Raw genomic sequence first — 22,673 nt, 5'->3', positions numbered from 1 at the left:
TAGGTGATACTCAGAGCAAGGATGACTTATCTCTGCAATTTCTGTTGACTGACAGAAATGGAAGTAAATGGGAGGTGAGGAAGTGAAGATGAGACAAACAAAAATAGAAATTCAGACATCTGTTTTGTACTGAAGACATAAATGTTCAATATGGACCTAGAGGACATTATGTAAGAAAGTCATGCTCTAGGACTGTGCCATCCAATAATGGAATCACTAGCCACATGTAGCTATTTAAATTAGAATAAAATTTAAAAATGCAATTTCAAGTGCTCAATTAGTACATGTGGCTAGTTGCTACCATACTACAGAATATAGAACATTTTCATCATTGCCAAAAGATCTACTGGACAGTGCTGCTTTAGAAAAATTTTAAATCATCATGTCTAGGCTGACCTCAATAAAACAAGACAGAGCACCCTAATCACATCCTATGGAAACATTATCCAAATCTAGGAGCAAAACTGCTGGGTACTGTATTACAATCCAAACACAAAGGGTCATCTTCAGTCTCAGTGAATGAGAGTTAATCTTGGGAGAAATGAATGGCGTTATCAGGGAGGCTACTGAACCTCTGACTGTGATCTAAGGGCAGTGTGGACATTACATGTGTTCATGTTTTCCCATCAAATGCAATAAAGAACTAGGAAAAAAGCAGCTCATGATTGCTAATGACTGAATGTGCAGGGAAAATGAGCTGTGAGGCAAACTATAAAGACAATTAGATAGAAGTAATGAACAGGAAAAGTTGGGAGAATAAAATGGTAGGTAAAATGGGGTCTAGTTAAAATCCAGTTTTACAAAATTAAAGTAACCGGTAAAGAACATACCCATAAACTGTCTTTGATTTCTATATGGAATGGTTTATGTATTACACCTTAGTTACAAAAAAGGAAAATGACAGAGACTGAGGCACTACTATCCATCAGGTCTATCCATCTGAGACACTGCTATTCAGGGTCCCGCTGACTCAATGGAGAAAAGGCATTTTAAACGCAAAATTTCTGATGTTTTAGGATAATCTCTTTGAAATTACTTTTAAAGTAACATATTTGGCTGTACTGATTTTTTTTTTTTTCTTCTTCTTCTCTGTGGTTACTCATGGGATGAGATGATAAAGGGAGGGGAATCCAAAAGGAAGGGAAATTCGGACCATTGCTTTCTCTACCTAAGGTGAAACCCTGAGCTGGCTCTGGAAACATCAGACCTTATGCAAAAATAAGATGTCCTCTTGAATCCTTTCCCTCTGGCCTCGCCTGGTGACGCCTAGAAGTCAGATCACTCTGGCAAGGCCTTTTCACTGATACACAGGGCATGTAACACACGGCTCCCCTTTGGAGGCTCAGGGGCACTGAGTGTCTAATGAATGCTCACCAGGTAACGGGCGACCCCACAGCAACGGCGTTCCATACCGGGGCCTTCCCGAAAGAGCTGGGAGGCGCAGCTCCGAGCCCGCGGTGAAGGCGGAGCCGTCCACGTAGACGCCGTTACTTAAGGGTATCACTGAGGTCACCAGAAGGGAGGGCACCCACTTCTGGAAAATCACCTTACAACTCAGCCACGCAGGCCACTCCTCCCCGAAATCGGGTGAAGCCGACACAGCCGCCGGCCACCCCAGGTGCACTTCCGGCGCCCCTTCCACCTTCCCGGGCGCGGCCGGCCGCGCTGTCCCGCCCCCAGAGCCCCGGAGCCGTAAGGCAAGATGGCAAATTTCTCCCCGAGGAAAGTAGCCACTCTTCACTTTATTTTAGCACTTCCTTGCCGATGAGACGGCCTCAAATTTCATCGAGCCTCCTAGTTTTGTCATCATAGCATGCTCTTGTTCCGTTTCCCTTCAGTCGCGGTGGACAATGGGGGCAGATATGAGCGCAAGGGGAGCCAGAGCCGTGCGAGGCGCCATTTTGTACGGAAAAGGAAGGCAGGACGGGAGGAATCTTGGGAAGTCGGTCTGGCCGGCGCCTCGAAAGAGCGCAGGAGGGCGGGGCTGCCGGATGATGTGTTTCCGCTTCCTCTCGGCCTCGTCGTGTTTGGTTGGACCGGCTTGTTGCGGGGAGGAGGGGAAGCTTGTTTGCGGTAGGGGCGGCTGCTCACGTAAGGTAAACTGAGGTAAGACAGCGCGAGGGGCTTCGCCGCTTGGCTGTGTGGGCTGTCTCGGGGCACAGTCCTTCGGGTTGAAGGAGAATGTGAAGTTGGAGACGGGAGGCTCCGCTTGAGCGCGTAGTTGGAGAGACGGGGAGGTGGCATGGGGTGGGGGCCTGCGAGGTGAATTGCAAAGCCTGGCGGGGGTGGACTGGGAGGCGGGAGGGGAGGGTGCTTAGGGATGGAGGAGCGGGTGAGAGCGCTTAGTGTGGAAGGCCTTGGTAAGGATGGGACTGGGGCGAGGGTCGCTGGGACACGGGAAGAGTAGGACCTCAAGTCCTTGAGGGCTGAGGAAAGTTGGGGTGGGATTATGGGGGATGTGGAAAGAAGAGCTTGTAGCCCTTGGGGAGCTAAAGTGTCAGAAGGCACTGGTGACCGACGTTCTGATGCTGACCGAGTACTTAGCCTTTGTTTTCTCTGCAGTTCCCCAGAGACTGTCATCCCGCGGCCTCGGCTTGGGCCCAGCTTCTCTCTCCAGCTGCTGCCACAGCCTGGAGGCGCCTGCCTCCGCCTTCCCGAATGGTGCTCCTCCTCGCAGGCTACGGCCCAGGATCCAGACCCCCTTATCCCCCCTGCCTCGAAGTGGTTTATCTGCGTCTGCCCCAGTGGACTTCCTGTGACAGGGAGGGAAGAACTTTTGCGCAGACAAGGCTATAGTTCTAGGAACCACACTGACGCCTTGAATCTTGGCCTCTAGCAGAGTGTGAGGTTCTACCTGTACCCGCTTATCCCACCCTGTAAGAGAAACCCTTGTCACCCAGAGCTGGGGAAACCCCAGGCTGGGGCCCTGGTCCCAGCATGTCAGTGCTGTCTTGTGCATAGTGTGTCCCCTCTCCCTGTCAGCATGGCTGAGCTCAGGCAGGTTCCAGGGGGGCGGGAGACCCCGCAGGGGGAGCTCCAGCCTGAAGTTGTTGAGGATGAAGTCCCTCAGAGTCCAGTTGCAGAGGAGCCCAGAGGAGGTGGAAACAACAGCAGTGAGGCCAAATTGTCTCCAAGAGAGGAGGAAGAACTGGATCCTAGAATACAGGTGAGATAATAGATTACAAAGAGACAGGGAGGCAGGTTCCAGCTTTCCTGAAGAACTGTCAGGTGAATGAGTTAGATTTATTTCTTCCCAGTGCACTGGGACAAGAAAGGAAAATTAGTTTATCAATGAATCGTTGCAATGCAGCATGACAAGTGCTGAAAGGGTTATGTGTTAGGAGCACAGAGGCGGCCTAGCCTGAATGCCTGGGGTGTGTTGCTGAAGGCTTCCCTGAAAAAGTGAAGTGGCAAATTGGCAGCAGATATAGGAGCATACTTTAAGTTAGAGAGTAGGGCTGTTCTTCTTTCCAGATAAGCAAAGGGACTGTTGGCTCAGATGTGACATGAATGAGATGTGAGTGGAAGTCCCTTTGAGATTGGGCAGGAACCTTGAATTTTTCCCCTCTCTCATCTTCTCGCCGGTGCCTGCCAGGTATGTTAACATCTGTAAAAGGTGAGGTCTTTCATGTTTTATAAAGGTGGCATCAGGTTTAGTCCTGTAAGGAAATCCCAATGTATTCAGGAAATTGTGTCTGTTGTGCTCAGATCTGAGGACCGTGGGCCCATTGAATGAACAGAAGAGCTGATTTATCACCTTGGCGCATGTACAGGCTAATTGGTAGGACAGGTAGATCTTTTTCAAGGAGACTTCATAATAGTGGGGGAGGATGGCACCATTAGGAGATGCATGGCCAGCCAAGGCTAGATTGTAGTGTTTCCAGGCACTAGCTGGGAAGGGCTCCCAGCGGAGGCTGCTTGGGCAGGTGAAGGCCAAGGTGCTCCTGTGTGTTTGGGATCTGAGTCTGTCATTTGGTGTGGCATCATCTCCAAAATTCTGATGTGGTGGTGGTGACTCACTCCACTGTAGGTGAGCAAGAGCGTCCTAGGACTCACATTCCTAGGCTTCTTTGTCAACAAGCCTTTATTAGGTTTATTCATTGAGTAAGGAAAAAAAAGTCAGAGCTGGTCCTCACATCTTTCCTGCCCTCTTGTGGTGAGTATCCCCTGGATGTGGGTAGGGAGTGGGAGGCGGACAATTGTGTCCTGCTTATAGGCTTACAATGGAGCAGTGGCAATCATTACTTCACTGGTGTGGGTCTCTGTCTCCTGGGCATCACATTGAAAACAGTTCTCCTGTTAATTTACAAACTTGTCCTTTGAGGAAACAGGTTGTAATGCAAAAAGCCTTGGGCAGAAGGAGTGATCTGTGATTTTCAAGGAAGTCACATAACCTTCCTGAGTCTCTAGTTTCTTCATCCGTAAAATGAGGGCTTGTCTCACTGACTTGCACAATTCCTTACCTGCTCTGACAACAGTCCTTAGATTCCTTAGATTCTGTGCTTTCACAAAGTCTTTTGCTTATCTTTTTTTAAAAAGATTTATTCATTTATGCATACAAGAGCTGGGGTACAGGCCAGAGGTGGGGGAGGGAGGGTGATAGGATTCACCTGAGTCAGAGTGGGGAACAGAACAGGCAGAGTGACTGAAACACACTGCTGAGGGGAAGAGTGGCAAGTCAGGTGAGGTCTCCTGCCCCATGTGGGTAGCTCCCTGGCCTGAGGTTGAACTCGTGCTGCAGTGGCTGCGGATAGCTTCATAGGTTGTGTCTTTTTTTTTTCTTTTTTTTTTTTTAATAGAGGCATGTTTTATTTATTTGTTTGTTTGTTTATACATGCACTGGGTACAGTCAGAAGCGCGGGAGGGTGAGAGAATTCACCAGAGTAAGAGCGGGGAACAGAACAGGCAGAGTAATGAAGTACACTGCTGAGGGGAGCAACAGGCGCAGCAGGAGAGGTCTGCGTGCCATGTGGGACCCTCCTCCGGTGGCCAGGGAGCAGCCGGGGATCGAACCGGCGCCGCAGAGGCCGCGGGCAGCTTCGCAACCCAGCACTCAACTGCTGCGCCACCGGGGAGGCCCCATAGGTGGGGTCTTAACCCCTTGTGCCACCAGAAGCCCTGCTTATCTCTATGAAAGTTTATAGGTAGCTCTTTGGGAAACGACCCCTCCCTCCCTCTGGAGGGAGGGCCATTTGATGCACTTAATACACCTTTCTGCAACTTCCTCCAGAGGGAATCCACTTGGGTTTCTTTCCTCAGTCCCTCTGCTCCCTGGTATTTTGCCAGTACCCATTCAGGCGAAGGCAGTAGTATGACGAATCACTCTTATGCTGTGCTTTCCTGTAAAGTAGCCACAAGCCACTTATTATTACTTAAAACTGCAGAAATTGAAAGATGCAGTTCTTCACGTGCTGTTAGCAGTGCAGAAGTAGAATTTTCTGTCATTATAGACTGTTCTATCAGATGAGCTCTGTGAGGGTGGAAGAGTACTGAATAGGCATAAGATTCATCTTGTCTATGGTAAGCTTCCAAGTGTAACTGAAGCAAGAGGAGCAGGCAGACCCCAGTCTCTCTTAACTAAATTTAAGGGCATGTTGTGGAATATTGTGGTTGTGTAGGGAAGAAAACTCCTATAGAGAGGTCTACCTCACTGATGACACACTGAGGCTAGACCAGTACTCCTGCTTTGTGAGGGATTCATTGTTTTCTTCAGGACAGGCAACTTTCATGGAGGGTGCTTGTGACGTTCAGCCCCTCTGTATTGGGACTCTTCTGTATGAGGAGATTGAGGTGTGTGTCTTGTGCAGTCCCCTTTAGTGTTGACAGTGCACAAGACCATGTGCCTTGATAATACATTTCAGAGCTTTAAAGGGACATCGATTTTTCTGGATTTCATTGCTTTCCTTGTGTTTACATCCACTGATCCATCTGGACCTACCAGAGATTTTTGAAAATACTTCTTTTTTAAAAAAAAAAGGATTTATTTATTTATTTATACATGCACTGGGCACTGGGTACAGTCAGAAGCGTGGGAGGGTGAGAGAATTCACCAGAGCTAGGGCAGGGAGCAGAACAGGCAGACTGACAAAATACACTGTTGAGGGGAGCAGCGGGCATGGCAGGAGAGGTCTGCGCGCCATGTGGGACTCTCGCCAGCTGGCCGGGGATTGAACCAGTGCTGCAGAGGCTGCAGGCAGCTTACAGCCCAGCGCTCCACCGCTGCGCCACCAGGGATGCCCTGAAAATACTTGTTCTTAAGCCATGTTCTGGCATGCGGATTCTTTTATTGGGTGAGGCAAAAAGTCACATGTGGCTTGGGTGAATCTGCCAGACCAAGGATATCCAAAGGCAGAGATTCTGTTTAAGTATTTCCTAGAACTCCTAGAAATGCTTGCCTGTGGGTGAAACTTTCTGATCTGGGAGATGAGGTTTTTTGATGAATGGGTAACTTGTGTCCCCTTTTTCTGGAAGGGAGCTCTAGGCCTACCTAGAGTATGCTGTCCCCCAGAAAAGGCCTCTAAACTGTCTCCATGTCTTGATCTTAGCATAGTTCTCTGAGGATTCCAGCCTGCTCCTTGGCTTTCAGAGAGCCAGAGAGTCCCAATCCCAGGGGAGGGATGGCGGGTGGCACTAGTCATGCCTGACTTTGACTTTATACCTTATGTCTTCTAGGCTCTCTTTGTAATGGTGTGTTTTCTCAGATGTCTTCTTATTCACCTTCTCAGACTTCCTGGGTAAATTCTGTGTCCTCATCAGGAAGTGTTGGTTTAGCTCCCCTAGGACAGCTTTTTCTGAGTCCTTGGGCTAGACATTACCCAATCTTTGCCAACTGACCAGACTTGAGTGTTTAAAAATGGCCTGTATGAGATCCTTTCTGAGGGGTGGGGATGTCTGCAGCCTGAGTGTCTATGCCTGTGGCTCAATAGCCTGGCATCAAGGGAATGTGCCTGGCATGCTCTGGGAAGGTCATCTTCCCTGCTGGCTGCCTGCTCACTGACAGATGATGTGTACTGACTTAGACTCCATTCTCCTCGAATTCTGTTTCAAGCAGGTGCCAGGAGTCCCTGGTAGAGCAGGCCAAATGGAATGTGTTGCCAACTGCTTCCTGCTTATCCTTTCCCTGGGTATGCCCTGGTCTGGCTGTTCTTCCTTGCCTATCTTGCCCTCCAATCTGCCCTGCTCCCCAGTCTCCTTGTCCTGTTAGAAAGCTTTGTGACTCTTGAAGCAGACCTTATCAACAGAAGACTTTTAATTGCTGGAGGGGCTCTGTGGGTATGAGCTCTGTGGGTATGACATGCCTGCTCCTGCCTTTGGTCAATAACCAGAGCATTTCATGTCCTTTTTCCAATGGGGATGACTTATGTAGAACCATTCACTCTGATAATCTTGTCAGGATCAGGGAGCCCTTTGGGATGTGGAACCAAGTAGGATCCAGTCCATCTTGATACTTATTGGAAACATCATAGAGGGACTATTACCCGCCTCCTTTTCTCTCCCCAAACCATTTTTTATTGCATCTCTGAGGCCTTTCCTTGCCCCTTCTAGATGATGGTAGTTCAGTTTTCTCTGTGGTGTCTATCCAGGGATGTCCTTAGTATTATCCAGATGCTTAAGCTCCAGTCCTTGATATGGCTCAGCTCTGTCCTTGATGGGCACCATGTGCCAGTGGTCAAGTTGAGATGTGCCTAAAGTGTCAAATGCACAGGGATTTCAAGGGTGCAGTTAAAGGCATTGTTATAATTTTTACTTACTCGGTTTTCCTTTTAATTAAATGTGACTGCTAGAAAACTGAAAATTCCATATGAGGCTCCTGTTATTTTTTTCTGTTGGACACTTCTGTTCTTGAAAATTAGGTACCAAATCTGCGGTTCATATCCTTGTTCCTAGTTCTGTTAGATGTTTGTGTTCTTTTTACTGTGACTAGGGTATGTTTCTTGGTTTTGTACAGTCTTACTTGCTCATTCAAATTTTACAGGGCTCGAGGAGGAGACATCAGTGGAATAAAAAGGCATGAAACATAGGGTTGTTGGAAGGACAAAATAAGCGATGGCAGTGCCATTCACTGCGAAGTGCATATCAAATCTGGGCCATGGGCAACAGGCAAATGTCAGGCTGGCTCATGTTGGCCTGGCTATAGGCAGATAACAGGCATCTTTCTGGATATTGCTCCTCTTAGAGAGTATTGTTTGGGTCTTGGAATTTGACCAAAAAAGAGGAAAGGAGGATACTTGAGACCACCACCCCTCCCAATGCTCTGTCATGTTGCTGAAAGGCCCAGAAGGAAGATCTTGGTGGCTTTGTTACTACTTTTTTCACTCCTCCAGCCAATGAAGTGCTCAAACCAGTAACTTTTCCCTGAGGAGGATCTTCCCAGAGGACCTGGGTTTGCAGTCACCTTACTGGCCAGGTAGGCCTAGAGGCCTTGTTCCCTAGACCCTTGTGATTCTGTATTCTACATTTCCTTGGGATCTTCCTTTTTCTCTCTCACCTTGAATACTTGAAGGGCAGACCTCATCAACACTTTGGATGTTGTTTCCTAGGCCCCTCCAGGCATTCCCCACATTGCTCAGATCTGTCTTTCTAAACCAGACCAAATGGCGCCAGGCTCTGAGGGAGTTCCCTGCCATCAGGAAGTCCTGGTTTCCCCTCCCCTGTGCCCAGCCTTACTGACTTGTCATTTGACAACCTGTTGGCCCCAATACCTGCCCTTTTGATTCTGTGGCCTGGGAGCAGGTGCTCTGGTATCCTGCCCTGACCTACCACCCAAGGAGGTAATCTTGCTGCCTCCCAGCATGACCATCCCTCATCTGGCTCCTCATATCACTGAGGGGCTGTTGCTTACTTGGCCACGAGCTGCTACTGCTTTGTGTTCTGAATTCTGTGGTCTGGTGGTGCTGAGTTGTGCTAAGTGTGCTCAGTAAGTAGCCCAGGGCATTGTCCTTTCTCTGGAATGGAGATTCCTGACTGGCGTATAATGAGGATGTGGAATGGTCTCATGGAGATGTGTGCATATGAACATTCCTTTCTCTGAACCTTGAATTCCTCATTTATAAAGTGGGATTTTACTATCTGATACACAGGTGGACTTGCGAGGGTAGTGGGAAAGTCTCCACCAAGGGGGCATTCAATAGTGCCATCCTCCAATAGTGTTGTCCCTCCCTTCCCTGGCTGGGTAGGCTTTCCCTCTGAGCACTGTGCTCCCATCCCAGCCAGGTAACTGAGGCTGTTTCCTGGGACTTCTCTAACCCTCTGCCACTCTCTGTGCAGGAGGAACTGGAGCATCTCAACCAGGCCAGCGAGGAGATCAACCAGGTGGAGTTGCAGCTGGATGTGAGTTTCTCCTTTTCTTCACGCCCTTGGGCTGGTCCCAAGGTGTTTCTCTTTCCCTCCCCATTCTGTACAATGGTGGGGGAGGGATGTGTGTGAGAAATGAGGGGCTGGGCCCCACACACTTGCCTTTCTTCTGCCCACATTTCTATCCCTTTGCTAGGAGGCCAGAACCACTTATCGGAGGATCCTGCAGGAGTCGGCAAGGAAGCTTAACACACAGGGCTCCCAGTTGGGGAGCTGCATTGAGAAGGCCCGGCCCTACTATGAGGCTCGGCGACTGGCTAAGGAGGTATGGCCTGCTGGCCCATGTCCCAGGAAGGCTGCATACAGAGCCCGGCCCTGGACGCTTCTGTATCTGTGGAGTGTCAGACAGAACGCCCTTTCTCATTTCTTCTCTCTTTCCTTTGGTTCTTATGCCCCGTTTTTTTTTTTTTTTTTTTTTTTGCTTATCCCTTTACCCACCTTCTTCCCTTTTTTCTTTTAACAAATAATGTGAACTCACTATTGAAAGACTGTAACTGTAACTGTAAAACAAGATTAAAAGAAGAAAGCCAAGATCTCTCCAAACTACCACATGCCTGCTTCATGGTTTCTGTACCTAGGATTTGTAGTCAAGTATGGTAAGATGCCAGAGGCAGCGACTATGCCTTGAGAAAAGAATTTATTACTTACAGTCTCCAAGAGGAAGGGGCAGGCCACTCCCTGTGGGGAAGTCCCTGGATCAGTCAGAAAGCAGAGGACAAGAGGGGAAAGCTTGGCTCATAACCTTTATTGTGGTTTTCATGGAAAGGAATGGGTCAGGCAGGGTAGGCTTAGGATTTGAGCAAGTTTGAGTTTGGATAGTTTGAGTAACTGTGGTGAGCGATCTCTAATTTTCTGGTACCTATCCCTGGTATGATTTAGGGGAGGGGAAATACTGACTTGATGTGTGAGAGTTAGATAAAGGAGGTTTTAGATTGGCTGGTTTGCAAATGAAAGATGTTCTCATTTTACCGTCTCTTGGAATTAGTAGCTCTGGGAGGTGCAGCAAGGCTTCCAAGATGTCAAACCATGAAAGATCACAAAGTATGAAAAAGATATAATTAATATGGCATCGATAACCTCTTAACGTTTTGGAGGATATATTTCCTAACAAGATGAGATTATACAGTGTGTGCTATTTTCATTCATTTATTTTACTTAGTATTATGACACGGTTCCATGTCAATAAATGCTCATGTCATCAGTTTTAAGGATTGCTTAACGTTTCCTCATATTAGATAACTATTATTCATTTAACCAATTCTTTCTAACTGAAAACTCAGGTTTGTTTCAGTTTTGTTTGATAAACATGATTGTGATGAGTATGTTTGAGCTCTTTGATTATTATTATCTTCAGCTTTTCCTCTACTGGAGGTGCGAGTCTCACAAGTATACTTTCTGTCCATGTCAGTAACCACCTTCCAGCTAAAGTGCTGTGAATTTTTGTTTGTTCTCCCTAGTGCAGAAATTCAACAGCCTTTGAGAGTGTTGAATTTCACATGCACACTCTCCACTGAAAGTATCATTCTTTTCAATCTTTATTCCTGTATTTATCTCTTTTCTTCCATATCTATACAAACTATTCTTTATAGAATGTTGCTTCCTTAACATTTATCCTTGTTATATGTTGGCAGGGGAAGCCAACTTTGCAATGGGTCTTCTTCCTTCTCTTGTCCTTGCCCAGGATGGGTCACCAGGGGTGGCTGGGGGTCAATTAGGGCCTCTGTCCTGATGGCCTTCCTCCTCCAGGCCCAGCAGGAGACACAGAAGGCAGCACTGCGGTACGAACGGGCTGTGAGCATGCACAATGCTGCCCGGGAGATGGTGTTTGTGGCCGAGCAGGGCGTCATGGCGGACAAGAACCGGCTGGACCCCACTTGGCAGGAGATGCTCAACCATGCCACCTGCAAGGTGAGCCAGACAGTGCCAACAGGTTCCTTCTGCTGGTGTCAGCACATGCTCTGCTATCTCTTCATCCCATAATCCTCTTCACTCCTAACTCTCTTTGGCCTTTCTTCAACTTTGCTTCTCTTTTAGGTAAAACCTCCTCCTTGCTCCCTCCTGTGTGACCTTTAGTGCTTTCTGCATATTTATTTCCTTTTGACCTAAAATGACTTTCTAGGCTCTTCTTGAACCTTTGACTCCAGATGTGTGATAAATCCACTGGATGGGTTCATCCCTGCTGGGTGCTCTGGTTTCAGCTCCCACATTTTACTGTTTTTATCTATGATCCCTCACTTCTGTTTTCCAAATGTGCTTCCTTGCTATTGAGGTCTGCTAAAGTAATCTGGATTTTTGAATAATCTGTATTATTCTGGAAGAATAATCTGTGTGCTATTTCTAAGCTACTCAAAGGGGACTAGGAGCAGGAAGATCCCTGGCATCAATTCCAGTCTGCCATTTTTGTCTTCTAAAGGGCACTGTCTTGGTCCATTTGGGCTGTTATAAAAATAATAACAGACTGGTGGCTTAAACAACAAACATTTATTTTTCATAGTTCCAGAGGCTAGGAAGTCCAGCATTACAGCACAGGCACATTTGGTGTCAGGTGAGGGCCCACTTCCTGATGTCTTCTCACTGTGTTCTCACGTGACAGAGGACACAGGAGTTCTCATGGGCCTCCTTTATACAGAAGCTAATCCCATTCATGAGAGCCCCCCAGCTACCAGTCTCAGAGGGCTCACCTCCAGTAAGTAGCTTTACCTGACGGGTTAGGATTTCAACCTGAGAGTTTTGTGGCAATACAGACATTTAGTCTATAGCTGCAGGTGCCAGCTCCTAAGAGCTGCTCATGTCTGGAGGTTCTCTTTGTGCTCCTTCATCCAGGCCCACAGTCTCACACAGCAGTAGCTCCATTTCTGTTACGGAGCTCACAGAAAGGAGTGGTTGTTGAGCTGTGTGTAACTGACTGTGACAAGGCTCTGGTCTGTGCCTGCGCAGAGTATGGAGAGCTCAGCTGCCTGATCATGGTACGCAAGGTATCTGGAGCCCTCTGGAGCTCCCTGCTTAGGCACAGCAACCTAGAGACCCCAGTGCAGAACTATGACTTCCCATGCTGGGACTCTTCCCATCCCTCCAGTCCCAGCCCCCGACTCTGAGGGCCCTGAGAACTATGGCTATGGTAGGTGAGCTCACAGACACTGCTGACTCAGGTGCGAGCAGTCCAAAGAGGAGAGTGCCCTCTCTTCGTAGCACCAGAACTGGTGCAGGTAATGTCAAGCAGGTGCAGGGACCTGCTAATTGTGTCTTGGGAGATCAGAGTTCTCTCCAGGCTGTATAGACAGGATCACTCCAGGGTAATATTTGGAGTGGCAGCCTGGGGCAGATGATGGGCAAGAGCTGTGGGTCCCAGCTCAGTGATATCTGTCCTCGCCTCTACTGGGCCAGGTGAACGAGGCGGAGGAGGAGCGGCTTCGTGGCGAGCGGGAGCACCAGCGGGTGACACGGTTGTGCCAACAGGCTGAAGCTCGGGTCCAATCCCTGCAGAAGACCCTTCGGCGGGCCATTGGCAAGAGCCGGCCCTACTTTGAGCTCAAGGCCCAATTCAGCCAAATCCTGGAGGTAGCTGACTGGAAGAGGGGAGGCCAGGTAGAGGGGCGGGTGGGGAGGGCCTGGCGCGGAAAATGAGGCATCCAACTAGAGGGGACTCTGCTGCCTCTCTGGGCCATCCTCCAGATCACTGGGACAGGTGGTAGCACATGTGTTCAGAATGTCCTGCAGCAATGGGAGGTGGGGCGGGGGGGGGGGGCGGGTCCTGGCAGAGGATGGAGTTGAGAGGAGGTAAAACTAGAGAAAATGAGGATGGGGGGGAAGCCAAGGAGAGTGGGGAAGAGGAATACCCTGGATGGGTAAGGAGACAGTGGGGAGAGGTGAAGTGATTGGGAATGAAGGTCTAGGAGGGCAGTGGGGCTCGGGTCAGGAATTGGATGCGGGTGCCGGAGGAGGAGCAGCAGCAGCAGCTGGGAGGGTTGGAGTTGGTGGAGCACTGCAGGCTTGTGGGTGATGCACAGGGCCCATGCACGGGAGAGGAGGCTGCAGTGGAGTATGCTGAGTGCGTCTGACCGGCCTCTTCAACTCCAGGCCCTGTGGAGAGTTGCCCCAGGGTTCACTCTGACCCTCCCTCTGCAGGAGCACAAGGCCAAGGTGACGGAGTTGGAGCAACAAGTCGCCCAAGCCAAGACTCGCTACTCCGTCGCGCTGCGCAACCTGGAGCAGATCAGCGAACAGATTCATGCCCGGCGCAGGGGCCTTCCCCCTCACCCCCTGGGCCAGCGGCGCTCTTCCCCAGTAGGGGCTGAGGCCGGGCCTGATGGAGGCGAGGATGGGGATAGTGGCATCATCGAGGGAGCTGAGGGTGGGGTGCTGGAGGAAGGGAGTAGCCTGGGACCAGGTCCAGCACCTGACACGGACACACTGAGCCTACTGAGCCTGCGCACTGTGGCCTCGGACTTGCAGAAGTGCGACTCAGTGGAGCATCTGCGGGGCCTCTCTGACCACGCCAGTCTGGACGGCCAGGAGCTTGGTTCCCAGATCGGGGGCCGCCGGGGTAGTGACAGTGGGGGCCGTGGAGGCCGCCACCAGCGCAGTGTTAGCCTGTAGCCCTATGATTCGGGATGCTGGTTTGTCTTACCTCCACTGGCTCTTGTAGGGCGGTGCAGATGCTAGGCTCCCACTCCTCAGGTCTTTGTTTCCCTCAGAGAGGTCACATCGCACCCCTTCAGAGGTCTTCTGACTCACATCTTTGCTTCTCCTGCTGGCTCTGCATAGTCTGTCTGATACCCTTTGCTGTCCTTTCTCTGGTTTTTATCCTTTGATCTATCTGACTTCCCCCCCTCAGGGAACTTGGTTCAGAAGCCACAGGGAGACCTTTGGAGAAGGTGGGTGCTCAGCCTGAGTCCCTGCATCTCAGCCTCAGCCTGACCATCCTTCTCATAGTCCCCTCCCATCTCACCTCTTGGTTCCTGAGGGGCTGCTATGGATGCTGCTAAGCCCTCCTGGCACCCTGTTCCCCTGTCGTGTGTCCTAGCTATCCTGCGTGTAACCTGTAAGGCTCTCTGTGGGTTGTGTGCCTCTGGAAGACACTGCTCCTCCTGTACTTTTCAGCGCTTACTCCTCATGATCTAAGCCACTCTCCTTTGTGTGCCCCAGAGCAGGACTTGAAGGGTGCTGGCGTCAGGGTAGTTGAAACCCAACCCTAGCGTCAACATAGGGGAGGCTACCCACTCTGAGCAAGCTCCCATGTGGGTAGTGTGTGCCAAGGTGCTAGTCGGTCTCTAACTGGTTTCACTTTGGGTGGAGATGAAATGAATCCTCCTGGTTAAAGTCTCCTCCATTCCTGTATGGAATTAGGTTTACCTTTTTTCTGGGTAGAGGATGCTGAGTTGAATCGCAGCTCCCTCTCTTAGGGTGGAGTTAGGGAATTTGGTGCTCAACTGCTCTCTGTACCCCAAACCAAACAATACCTACTCCGGGATCCCTTGGGGTATGCTCAGCTTTGGTGTCTGAGCCTTCCCTGATGCAGGGAAGTGTTGGTTAGGCTGAGGGGAACTGCCTTCCACAGAGAACAGCTCCAGGTATCTGGTGGCGCTGCCCCCCAGGTGGGAAGTCACATTGGACCGGGATACCTCTGTTGGACATATCCTTCTGTTCTACCCCAGTCAGGCTGAGAGCTGGACTCTGGCAGAAGAGCTCCTTCCTAGCCTGAGTGTCGCTGCCACCCGACTGGGAGAGGCATGGGCCTTCTCATGAGGGTGTTTCCTTGTCTTGGGGTGTGGGCAGGGTGGTCACAATGAGAACCTCTGGGTTTGAGGTGGCCAGAGGTAGAGGGAAGAAAGCGTGCATGCATGTGCCAGTGTGTGTGTGGGAAAGGGTCTGCCTCTAATTTTATTTAAAATAAAATAGTTTATGTAACAGTAAAGTTCACTGTCCCTGTCAGGGGAGGGAGGAGGAGAAGGGGACAAGGATGGGCTGGGGGAAGGGCAGGGTGATATGGAAGCCTGTCTTGGTGGGGTGTCAGGGGTGGCTTCTGGAGGTGAACCTAGGCTGTGTGAGAAAGGAAGGTTCATGGCTGAGGGGCCGGAGATCAAGGCCAATTGTAGGCTGCATGAGAGGTGGTACCCTGCTGTGCTGTGTGGTTGAGCTGGTGATGGGTGTATATGGGGGTGGTCTCTGGCCATGGAGGGGTCTTCAGGGTGGAGAGGAGTTTATCAGTGACATTGTGGTCCAAATGAGAGATGAGGATGCTGGAAGAGTATGTTCTGGACTGTTCACCATGAGCATGAAGGAAGGGAGGGACAAAAACGGGGTTATGGGATTTAGCAACTGTTGGGACGTCTCTGTTAAACTTGAATTTCAGATAGACGAGTAGTTTTTGCCTCTTACAATGCTGAGGCTATCCTTGACTGAGTTACTCATTTGTGTATCTGAAGTTAAAACTTAACATCGATGTAAGAGGACTCCTGAGTCAGGGATTGACCTGATGTAGACAGGAGGGTTTGAGCATTTGGACTCAGCCTGTGAAATAGCTTCAGGGGAGGGTTGAGACCTTAATGAGTCATGAAAGTGGTGAGCTGGAAAGTGAAGACTTTGGATGGAGCTGTATAAGGCGTATTGGAGCTTGGTGTGAGAGGACCAGCCAAAGGATGGAGTAGGTGCTCCCAGGAAGTGGGGAAACCTTGTGAGAAGAGTGTCTTGAAGGCCCAGGAGGGCAGGGTGGTAGAGCAGTGAAATTGGTAAGACCAACATACCAGAATGTCCCATCTTGAGCCACTGCGTCCTGAGCACACTTCTCAGGGCTGGGATTGCCTTTCCGAACCTGGCTTCTGACTTTAAGAGGAAGATAAGTGTGATAAAGCAGATGAGTGCCAAAATGTTACCTGTATCACTGGAAAAGCGTGGCCTAGGTCTTCAGGTGAGTGGGTTTCTGAGCTGACACCCCGGGGTCACACATCCTACCCTGGAAGTTCAGGACCTGTAAGACTCTGGGGTGTAGGAACCCCAGAAAAAAGGGTGGGTGTGCCTACTCAGTTTCTCCTTGCAAAGCAACCTACCAGATAAGCACCTGGAGGGTTAGGTATAATGGCTCTTCTGTGTGGAAGAAAATACCCAAAGCAAGGGTGACTCCTCCCAGGCTCCTCTTCCCTGTCCCCTCTTACTCAGTGTGTCTTGACACAGGCATGTGCACTTAACTGTTTTTATCGCCACAACACCATTACCTTCCCACATTGCCTTTCTGCAGGTGGGAATCCAGATATAGTGGGCTTGCCCATTCTGCATTTCTGCTTTTACCATTTGAATCTAGAGTTCAGACTTAAGCCCTTGAGTGAAGTAAAATAATCAGGGCAATAAAAACTGACTAAAGAGGGTTGCAGTCAAGGTCGTGTCTAGAAGGTTTAAGAAAGAACAGGGAGCTTTGATTTCACAAGAACTAGAGTTGAGAAAGTAAAGAGAGTGGGTATAGTCACCTCTTAAGTTTTACTGGAAAGGAAGTGAAGTATTAAGAGGATCAAATGATTTTGTTATAAAGTGAGCATGAAATGGTCAGGTTGTGGGGTACATGGAGTTCTGACCTATGTCCCCAAATAAGCAACTGGCCGCATTGTCCCTGGTACCCAGGAGCCTAATAGATTCTCAGTAAATACCTTCACATCTCCATTTTACCAGGTACTTAGTATCATGACTTAGGAGGTCAGGTTCACTAGCTATAGTCCTAATATATTTTCATACTTCCAAGTGGGAGTTCTTGAATTTTTTATCTCAGTCTTGTAAAATGAGCAAGTCCTGGTGTACCTATCACTATACCAGGGCATTGTTACCACTTCTCTGCAGCTTCTGGATGCAGTGACCTCCTACAGAGGTCGCTTTCTAGTTGTGCTTGACAAGAATGATCTTCATAGAAGACCTTACTGAGTATTGGGTTTCTCGCTCTGATTTTTGACAGGCCTAAGGTTATTCTTTGTCTGCTTCTGTAGGCACCCTTCCCTGGGGAGCCTGATTTCCTGGCTCTACCAGCAAGGTCAGTAGCCATCGGGGAGCAATCGGACAGCAGCCTGGGTCTGCTGCACCCTGTTAGTTAAAGAGTTTATCCCGCAAGATCAGCCTGGGAGACAGGTCATGGTGGGGTGGAAAGTGGTTGAACCCCATTCCCTCCATGGGCCTCTTGGCATCTGTGGCTTGTTCTTGGAATCACCCCACTCTGTAATATGCTAGACCAGGTGTGTGGACAATGCCTGTCACTGGAGATCATATAATGATCTCCACAAGCAGTGTCCACTGCTTGTGTCTGTACTCAGAATTCACCTTTCTGATCATCTGTAGTGTCCTCTACCACTCCTTAACGTCCTTGCATATTCTCTTGGGATATTCCTTTGGCTTTCCCCCTTCACCATTCCTGAACCCCAGGCTACCACACTACTTTCTCTGAACGTAGGGAACCAAGGGACCATTTCACTGGCTGGAAAATGGATGTGTGTAGTTTACATAGTAGTTTGCACCAGGGTCTTTCAGAGTACAAACACTGGCATGCGTTGTTAGGAACACCAGAAAGTGTGATAAACCGTGGGTGGGGTATCCAAGTAAAGAACAGTACAAATAGGTAGCGGGTGATTCAGGGCAGTAAAAAACATGACTGGTCAAAGAAGTTACTGGAAGCTTAGGGAAGAATAGGAGGCTTTGAGCAGGGAACCATTCTCTGAAGCTCTGAAATAGGCCCCCCTACCCCTGGCCACAGACTGGAAGCCCCCCTTCTCCACTCTGGTGGTCTTACCCCATGCGTCACTCTTCTGAAGTCCGAGCTCCTGCCAGGGCCTATGTCTCATCTTGGTGTACTCGGGGCCTGGCTTGGGCCTGGCTTAAGGTGTTCTCCATAAACATCTGCCCAATGACTTGCTTATATTTGTGCCATTCTTGGCACAGATTTCACCCTTATCAACCCACCAGTCTTCTGCCTGCCTCTTGTGGACTTTTTGACTAAACATCTTTATGTGTTTCTCATCTCCCCACCCAGGCCTGAATAAATGCACCCCACTGAAGTTCCTCAAGGCTCTTACTGTTGGACTAAACCAGCGTCACCCCTGGTTTTAGCCCTTACTCTGTCTCACTCAACTCTTAACATAGTACAGTAGACAATATGTGGCATTGTTACAGGGCATCAACCCCAAAGAGGGGGGTCTGTTGCCCACTAAGGAAAGACTTCATCAGAGAGCCCTAGTTGTAGTTGAACCAGGCAATGCTTTATTAGAGAGACTCATGCATGAGTATTGGGAAAGGAGATAAAGCCTGGCTCTTTGGGAGTTAGGAGAGATTTAAAGAGGCAGGAGGAGGAGGGCAGCAACATGGCTTGTTCTGGGATGGGCTACCCAGGAATCTGCAGATGGGTTACATTCCAGCTGCCCATGTGTCCTCTCAGCCTCCTACCTCCAGGAAATTGCAAGGTCACTGTTGGTCAGAATCTAATACTTAACCTATTGTGGCCCCTGATGGTCAGTGGGGTGGGCCAGGACTAGTTCCTCCAAGTTTTAGTCCACTTGCTCAAACAGGACTTGGGGCAACTCATCCTATTAGCTCAATGTTTGTTTGTTTTTTTCCCTTGGCTGTCTCAGAATTGCCATTTGTCATATATGGTCTATCCTGGGCCACTTGAATATGAATGGGACAGCTGTAACCCAGGGCTGAAAAGCGCTGAACATCTTACAAGAGGGCTGTCCTTGACTTGCCTGTGCCATAGGGGCCATGTGCCCTTCGGCATGTCACTCAGTTCTTCTGGACCTGGTGTTCCAGCCTGCAAGGATGGGTTCTGGTCTAGGTAGATAAGCTCTCAGTGGTATTTAAGGTTATCTAGTTATCTAAAGCACTAAGGTGATTCAGTGGAGGAGTTGGGGTCTGTGAGAGGTGCTTTGATGGACAATGTGAGGTGGTGGATGTATTTGCAGATAGTGTCTGGGGTCAGAGCCTGAGAAATCCACTCCAGAATTGGTTAGGGCCCAGACCAGAGGCAGGGAGTATTGCTTGAATGTGAGGTGATAACCAGCCACTGTGGTCAAGGAAATTGGGGATATTCTTCCCCATGGCAGCCAGGTGGCATTCACCACACTGGGGATAAACCAGCTGACTTATTGAATGGAGTGGGGAGGGTGTCAAAATTTGTGTTTTCACTATTTAGGATAGAGAAACATTTTGATAGAGAATACAATGGAGACCAGTCATGGAATTTAGCAGAAGATAAACAACTCCCTCAGCTGCTGTTTCATCTCACATGCTCTTTGAGCTCACGCCCTGTCCCTTTTCCTCCCTCCTTAAGATTTCTGTGGCCAACACCAAAATGGAGGGCCTGCTTCACGCCACATAGCAGGACATTTAAATTGTTCTAGTGTCTCCTCCAGAGGCAAGGCAGGAAATCTTACAGAGGTTGGGGAGAGAGAGGATGGAAGGAATTATGAGAGCAGCTGGCATGGAGGAATTACTGATGGGAGGTTCTTGGAGTGGTGCTGACACAGGTTGCTGCTATTTAGGAGAGAATGAAGCCCTCACATAACATCACTTTCTTTTAACCTCAATGTGGCTACTGCAATAACATCTCCTTGCAAAGGAGAAAGTATCTTCATCTCTCTTCCTCCACAGTGCCATTCCTCTGTACCCCAGGTGGGGAGTGTACAGCCCCTGCTTCCATACATTTGGCATTCCTCCAGCTGATTTTTCACTCACACTATCCCTCACCCCATACACTTTGGGTAGGATTTCCAAGACCTCAGATCACACACCCCTCTTTTGTCCCTTAAATAGTTGCATTTAGCAGACTGCTAAGTGGAAGAGACCTGTCAATAATGACGGAAAGGAGCCTTCAGGTGAGCTAATGACCTTGGATATACTTTTTTTTTCTTCCTGAATTGAGTTAGTTTTTTAAGAAATGTGTTTTGAAAATATCCAGAGAGAAGGTAACCATCAAAAAAAGGGAGAATTGGGAAGACAGGCAAACTGATCTGGAAGGGGGATGAAATACAGTTTTCAAGTTTCAAATACAGGTTTCAAGAAAAACCACTAGAATTGAAAGTGACAGAAATGGAGCTGCAAAGGAAGAGAGACCTGAAGATACATGTACTGAGCTGAAGGTCAGAGATAAGAGAAAGAAGAAGAAGAAAAAAAACCTAGATGACTGAGCCAGAACCAGAAATATTGGTCAGAAGTGCCTGTGCTCACTGACTGAGCACAGGTAGATTTTTGGCCCTCCATGTCTTGACCTGCCTCAGCATTCCTAATTTTGGGGCCTTCCTAGGACATTCTGCAGCCTTCTGCCTGGACAGAGATTGATGGCTTCTTTCATGGGGAAACCATTGGCAAATCTTTTCAGACATACTCCACCCTCTGTTGGCTTCAATAGTATTTGATATCTAGTAATAGTGTGCAGATTGAGGGTTATTACCCTGGACCTCCAACCTAGGATTCTTTGCTATCTGTCACATAAAGATAAATTGTATTCTTTGTGTGAAAGAACTTTAATAGGATTGGTGTGCATCATGAAGAAAGGGTGGTAATAGTTTTCCAATAAAACACCCAAAGTTACCTACCCCCTTGTAGCTAATGCCCAGCCAAACAGGGCTAGCCCAAAGTGGGGCCACTGAAATCTGGCCATTTACCACAAGTCTAAGGCACCCTCTGGAGAGGAACTATAGGAAGGGAAAGAAATGGGCCGTGCAAGTCTGGGGCAAAAGGAGTAAATTTAAAGTACAAATCAAGATATTGGCTGCCATTTTCAGCCTCCCCTTGTATTACCCACATCGTCCAATTGTCTCTGTCTACATCCATGTCTCCCAAGTTCCTAGTGCAAGTCTAAAGCCCAAAAATGAGTGCTCCTTTCTTCACATGTCTCCCTCCTGTCCCTCCAATTCCTCTTCTCCAAGTCGTCTTTAACTTCCCCTGCTCACTCAGCCCTATCTTTCATTAGGTGGGACAGGGAACATGTAACCTCTCCATTTTGTGGGCATTCCTCTCAAACGATAGGAAACCAGATGCAGTGAAGGCCCATGGAGGGCACAGGGTAAAAGAGTTGTCAGGTTCCATGGAGGGCACAGGGTAAAAGGGTTGCCTTCCCAGGCAATTCTTGAATTTCTTGGAAGTAGCTATTCCAGGTAGAAAAGGAACCCAGGCTGTTGTTGGGGAAGGAGAAGAGAGATGTGCCTGAGGACATACCTGAGGGTCCCTCTGTAGTTTGGCATCACAAATCCCATGAGGATTTGTTTGCCTGAAATTCAGCCAAAGCTGAACCAGTCACTCTTTTCTTGAGGACTTGTGGGTTCTAAGAATTTTAATTGCTTCTTTGTAAGGCATGCTTTTTCAGTTATAGACATAAAAATCCTACAGTAATGTGAAGCAAATGAAATGTTTTTCACCCACTCTTCATCTTAAACATGGCTAAATAGAACGTATTACTAAGAGATACTATCCCAGAGAGAATTTTTCTAGAACCCTGTTTCCTAAAATGTATTCTCTAGACCAGCAACATAACGATCACCCAGAACTTACTATGAATGCACACTCTCAGGCATTACTCACCGCAGAAGTACTGGTTCACAAAGTCTGGAGTTGACACCCGGCATTTGTTCTGCAAGACCTCCAGATGATTCTGGTGCTCAGTGAAGTATGAGAACAAGCAGAAAGAGAGGATGAGGCAACCGCATATGGGGTTCCTAAGACTTGTCACTTCACTTACCTTTTATTGGCCAAAGCAGGTCACCTGGCCTAACTTCTAACCAGTGGAAAGTACAGCTTTACCATGTGCCCTGGAGGAAAGGTCTGGGGTATTTTGTTCTATAGATAGGAAAAAAACAAAGGCCATGAATACTTACCAGTGGTGGTGCTCTATTTTCAGAATGCATGTCTAAAAAACAGGGCCTTCGGACTATAAACACAGTACTATTACCACTTTTGTTTCATCTTATTAAAAAACAATTTACATATTTAGAGATCTTATTGACATTATCAATTGATTCTAGATTCCAAAACAGTTTACACAAAATGAAGGGTATTTATAGAAATAAAGTACCAAGAGGTATTTAGCAAAAGGTTAATTCAGGTAAAGCTACTTTCTCTCAGGGGAAGGAGGGACAGGGTGGGGAGGACTATCTTAGTATGTAGAATATCTCGATGCTGAATAGAAAATAGTAGATTGATTTAGAATTATACTTTTGGGAGAGGTTAAAACTGCACTAGGTAGTAAATCTGGAGGACCCTACATGAACTCCATCTTGAGACTTTTTTCCCTTTTCTTTCTATTTTTAACAACTGTTAGGTCAAATTAAAATATTTCTAATTGCCTCGTAAATGCCGCT

The 22,673-nt window shown here is 48.4% G+C and overlaps 1 protein-coding gene across 1 annotated transcript; it reads left to right on the top strand.

Annotated features, from left to right (window-relative positions):
• Nucleotides 1–2,010: 2,010 nt before the first annotated feature.
• Nucleotides 2,011–22,447, top strand: SH3BP5L (SH3 binding domain protein 5 like). The gene is made up of 7 exons (XM_037508904.2): nucleotides 2,011–2,106; nucleotides 2,563–3,166; nucleotides 9,268–9,330; nucleotides 9,491–9,619; nucleotides 11,101–11,262; nucleotides 12,739–12,912; nucleotides 13,480–22,447. Exons 2-7 carry the CDS (start codon nucleotides 2,984–2,986, stop codon nucleotides 13,948–13,950), a joined length of 1,182 nt encoding a protein of 393 aa, XP_037364801.1. The 5' UTR covers nucleotides 2,011–2,106; nucleotides 2,563–2,983; the 3' UTR covers nucleotides 13,951–22,447.
• Nucleotides 22,448–22,673: the final 226 nt, after the last annotated feature.

The sequence above is a fragment of the Talpa occidentalis genome, unplaced genomic scaffold (genome assembly GCF_014898055.3).
Source record: "Talpa occidentalis isolate TD23 unplaced genomic scaffold, MPIMG_talOcc4v2.1 talOcc4.13, whole genome shotgun sequence".
NCBI classification, from domain to species: Eukaryota; Metazoa; Chordata; class Mammalia; order Eulipotyphla; family Talpidae; genus Talpa; species Talpa occidentalis.
Note: the sequence above shows the minus strand (reverse complement) of the source record. Positions and strands in the feature narration are given on the sequence as shown.

What these genes read in the sequence shown, in the direction of transcription:
- SH3BP5L (XM_037508904.2), top strand. Translation starts at nt 2,984, where the DNA reads ATGGCTGAGCTCAGGCAGGTTCCAGGGGGGCGGGAGACCCCGCAGGGG. An exon ending in CTCGGCGACTGGCTAAGGAG is followed by an intron (nt 9,620 to 11,100) that starts GTATGGCCTGCT and finishes TTCCTCCTCCAG; the next exon opens with GCCCAGCAGGAGACACAGAA. An exon ending in AATTCAGCCAAATCCTGGAG is followed by an intron (nt 12,913 to 13,479) that starts GTAGCTGACTGG and finishes CTCCCTCTGCAG; the next exon opens with GAGCACAAGGCCAAGGTGAC.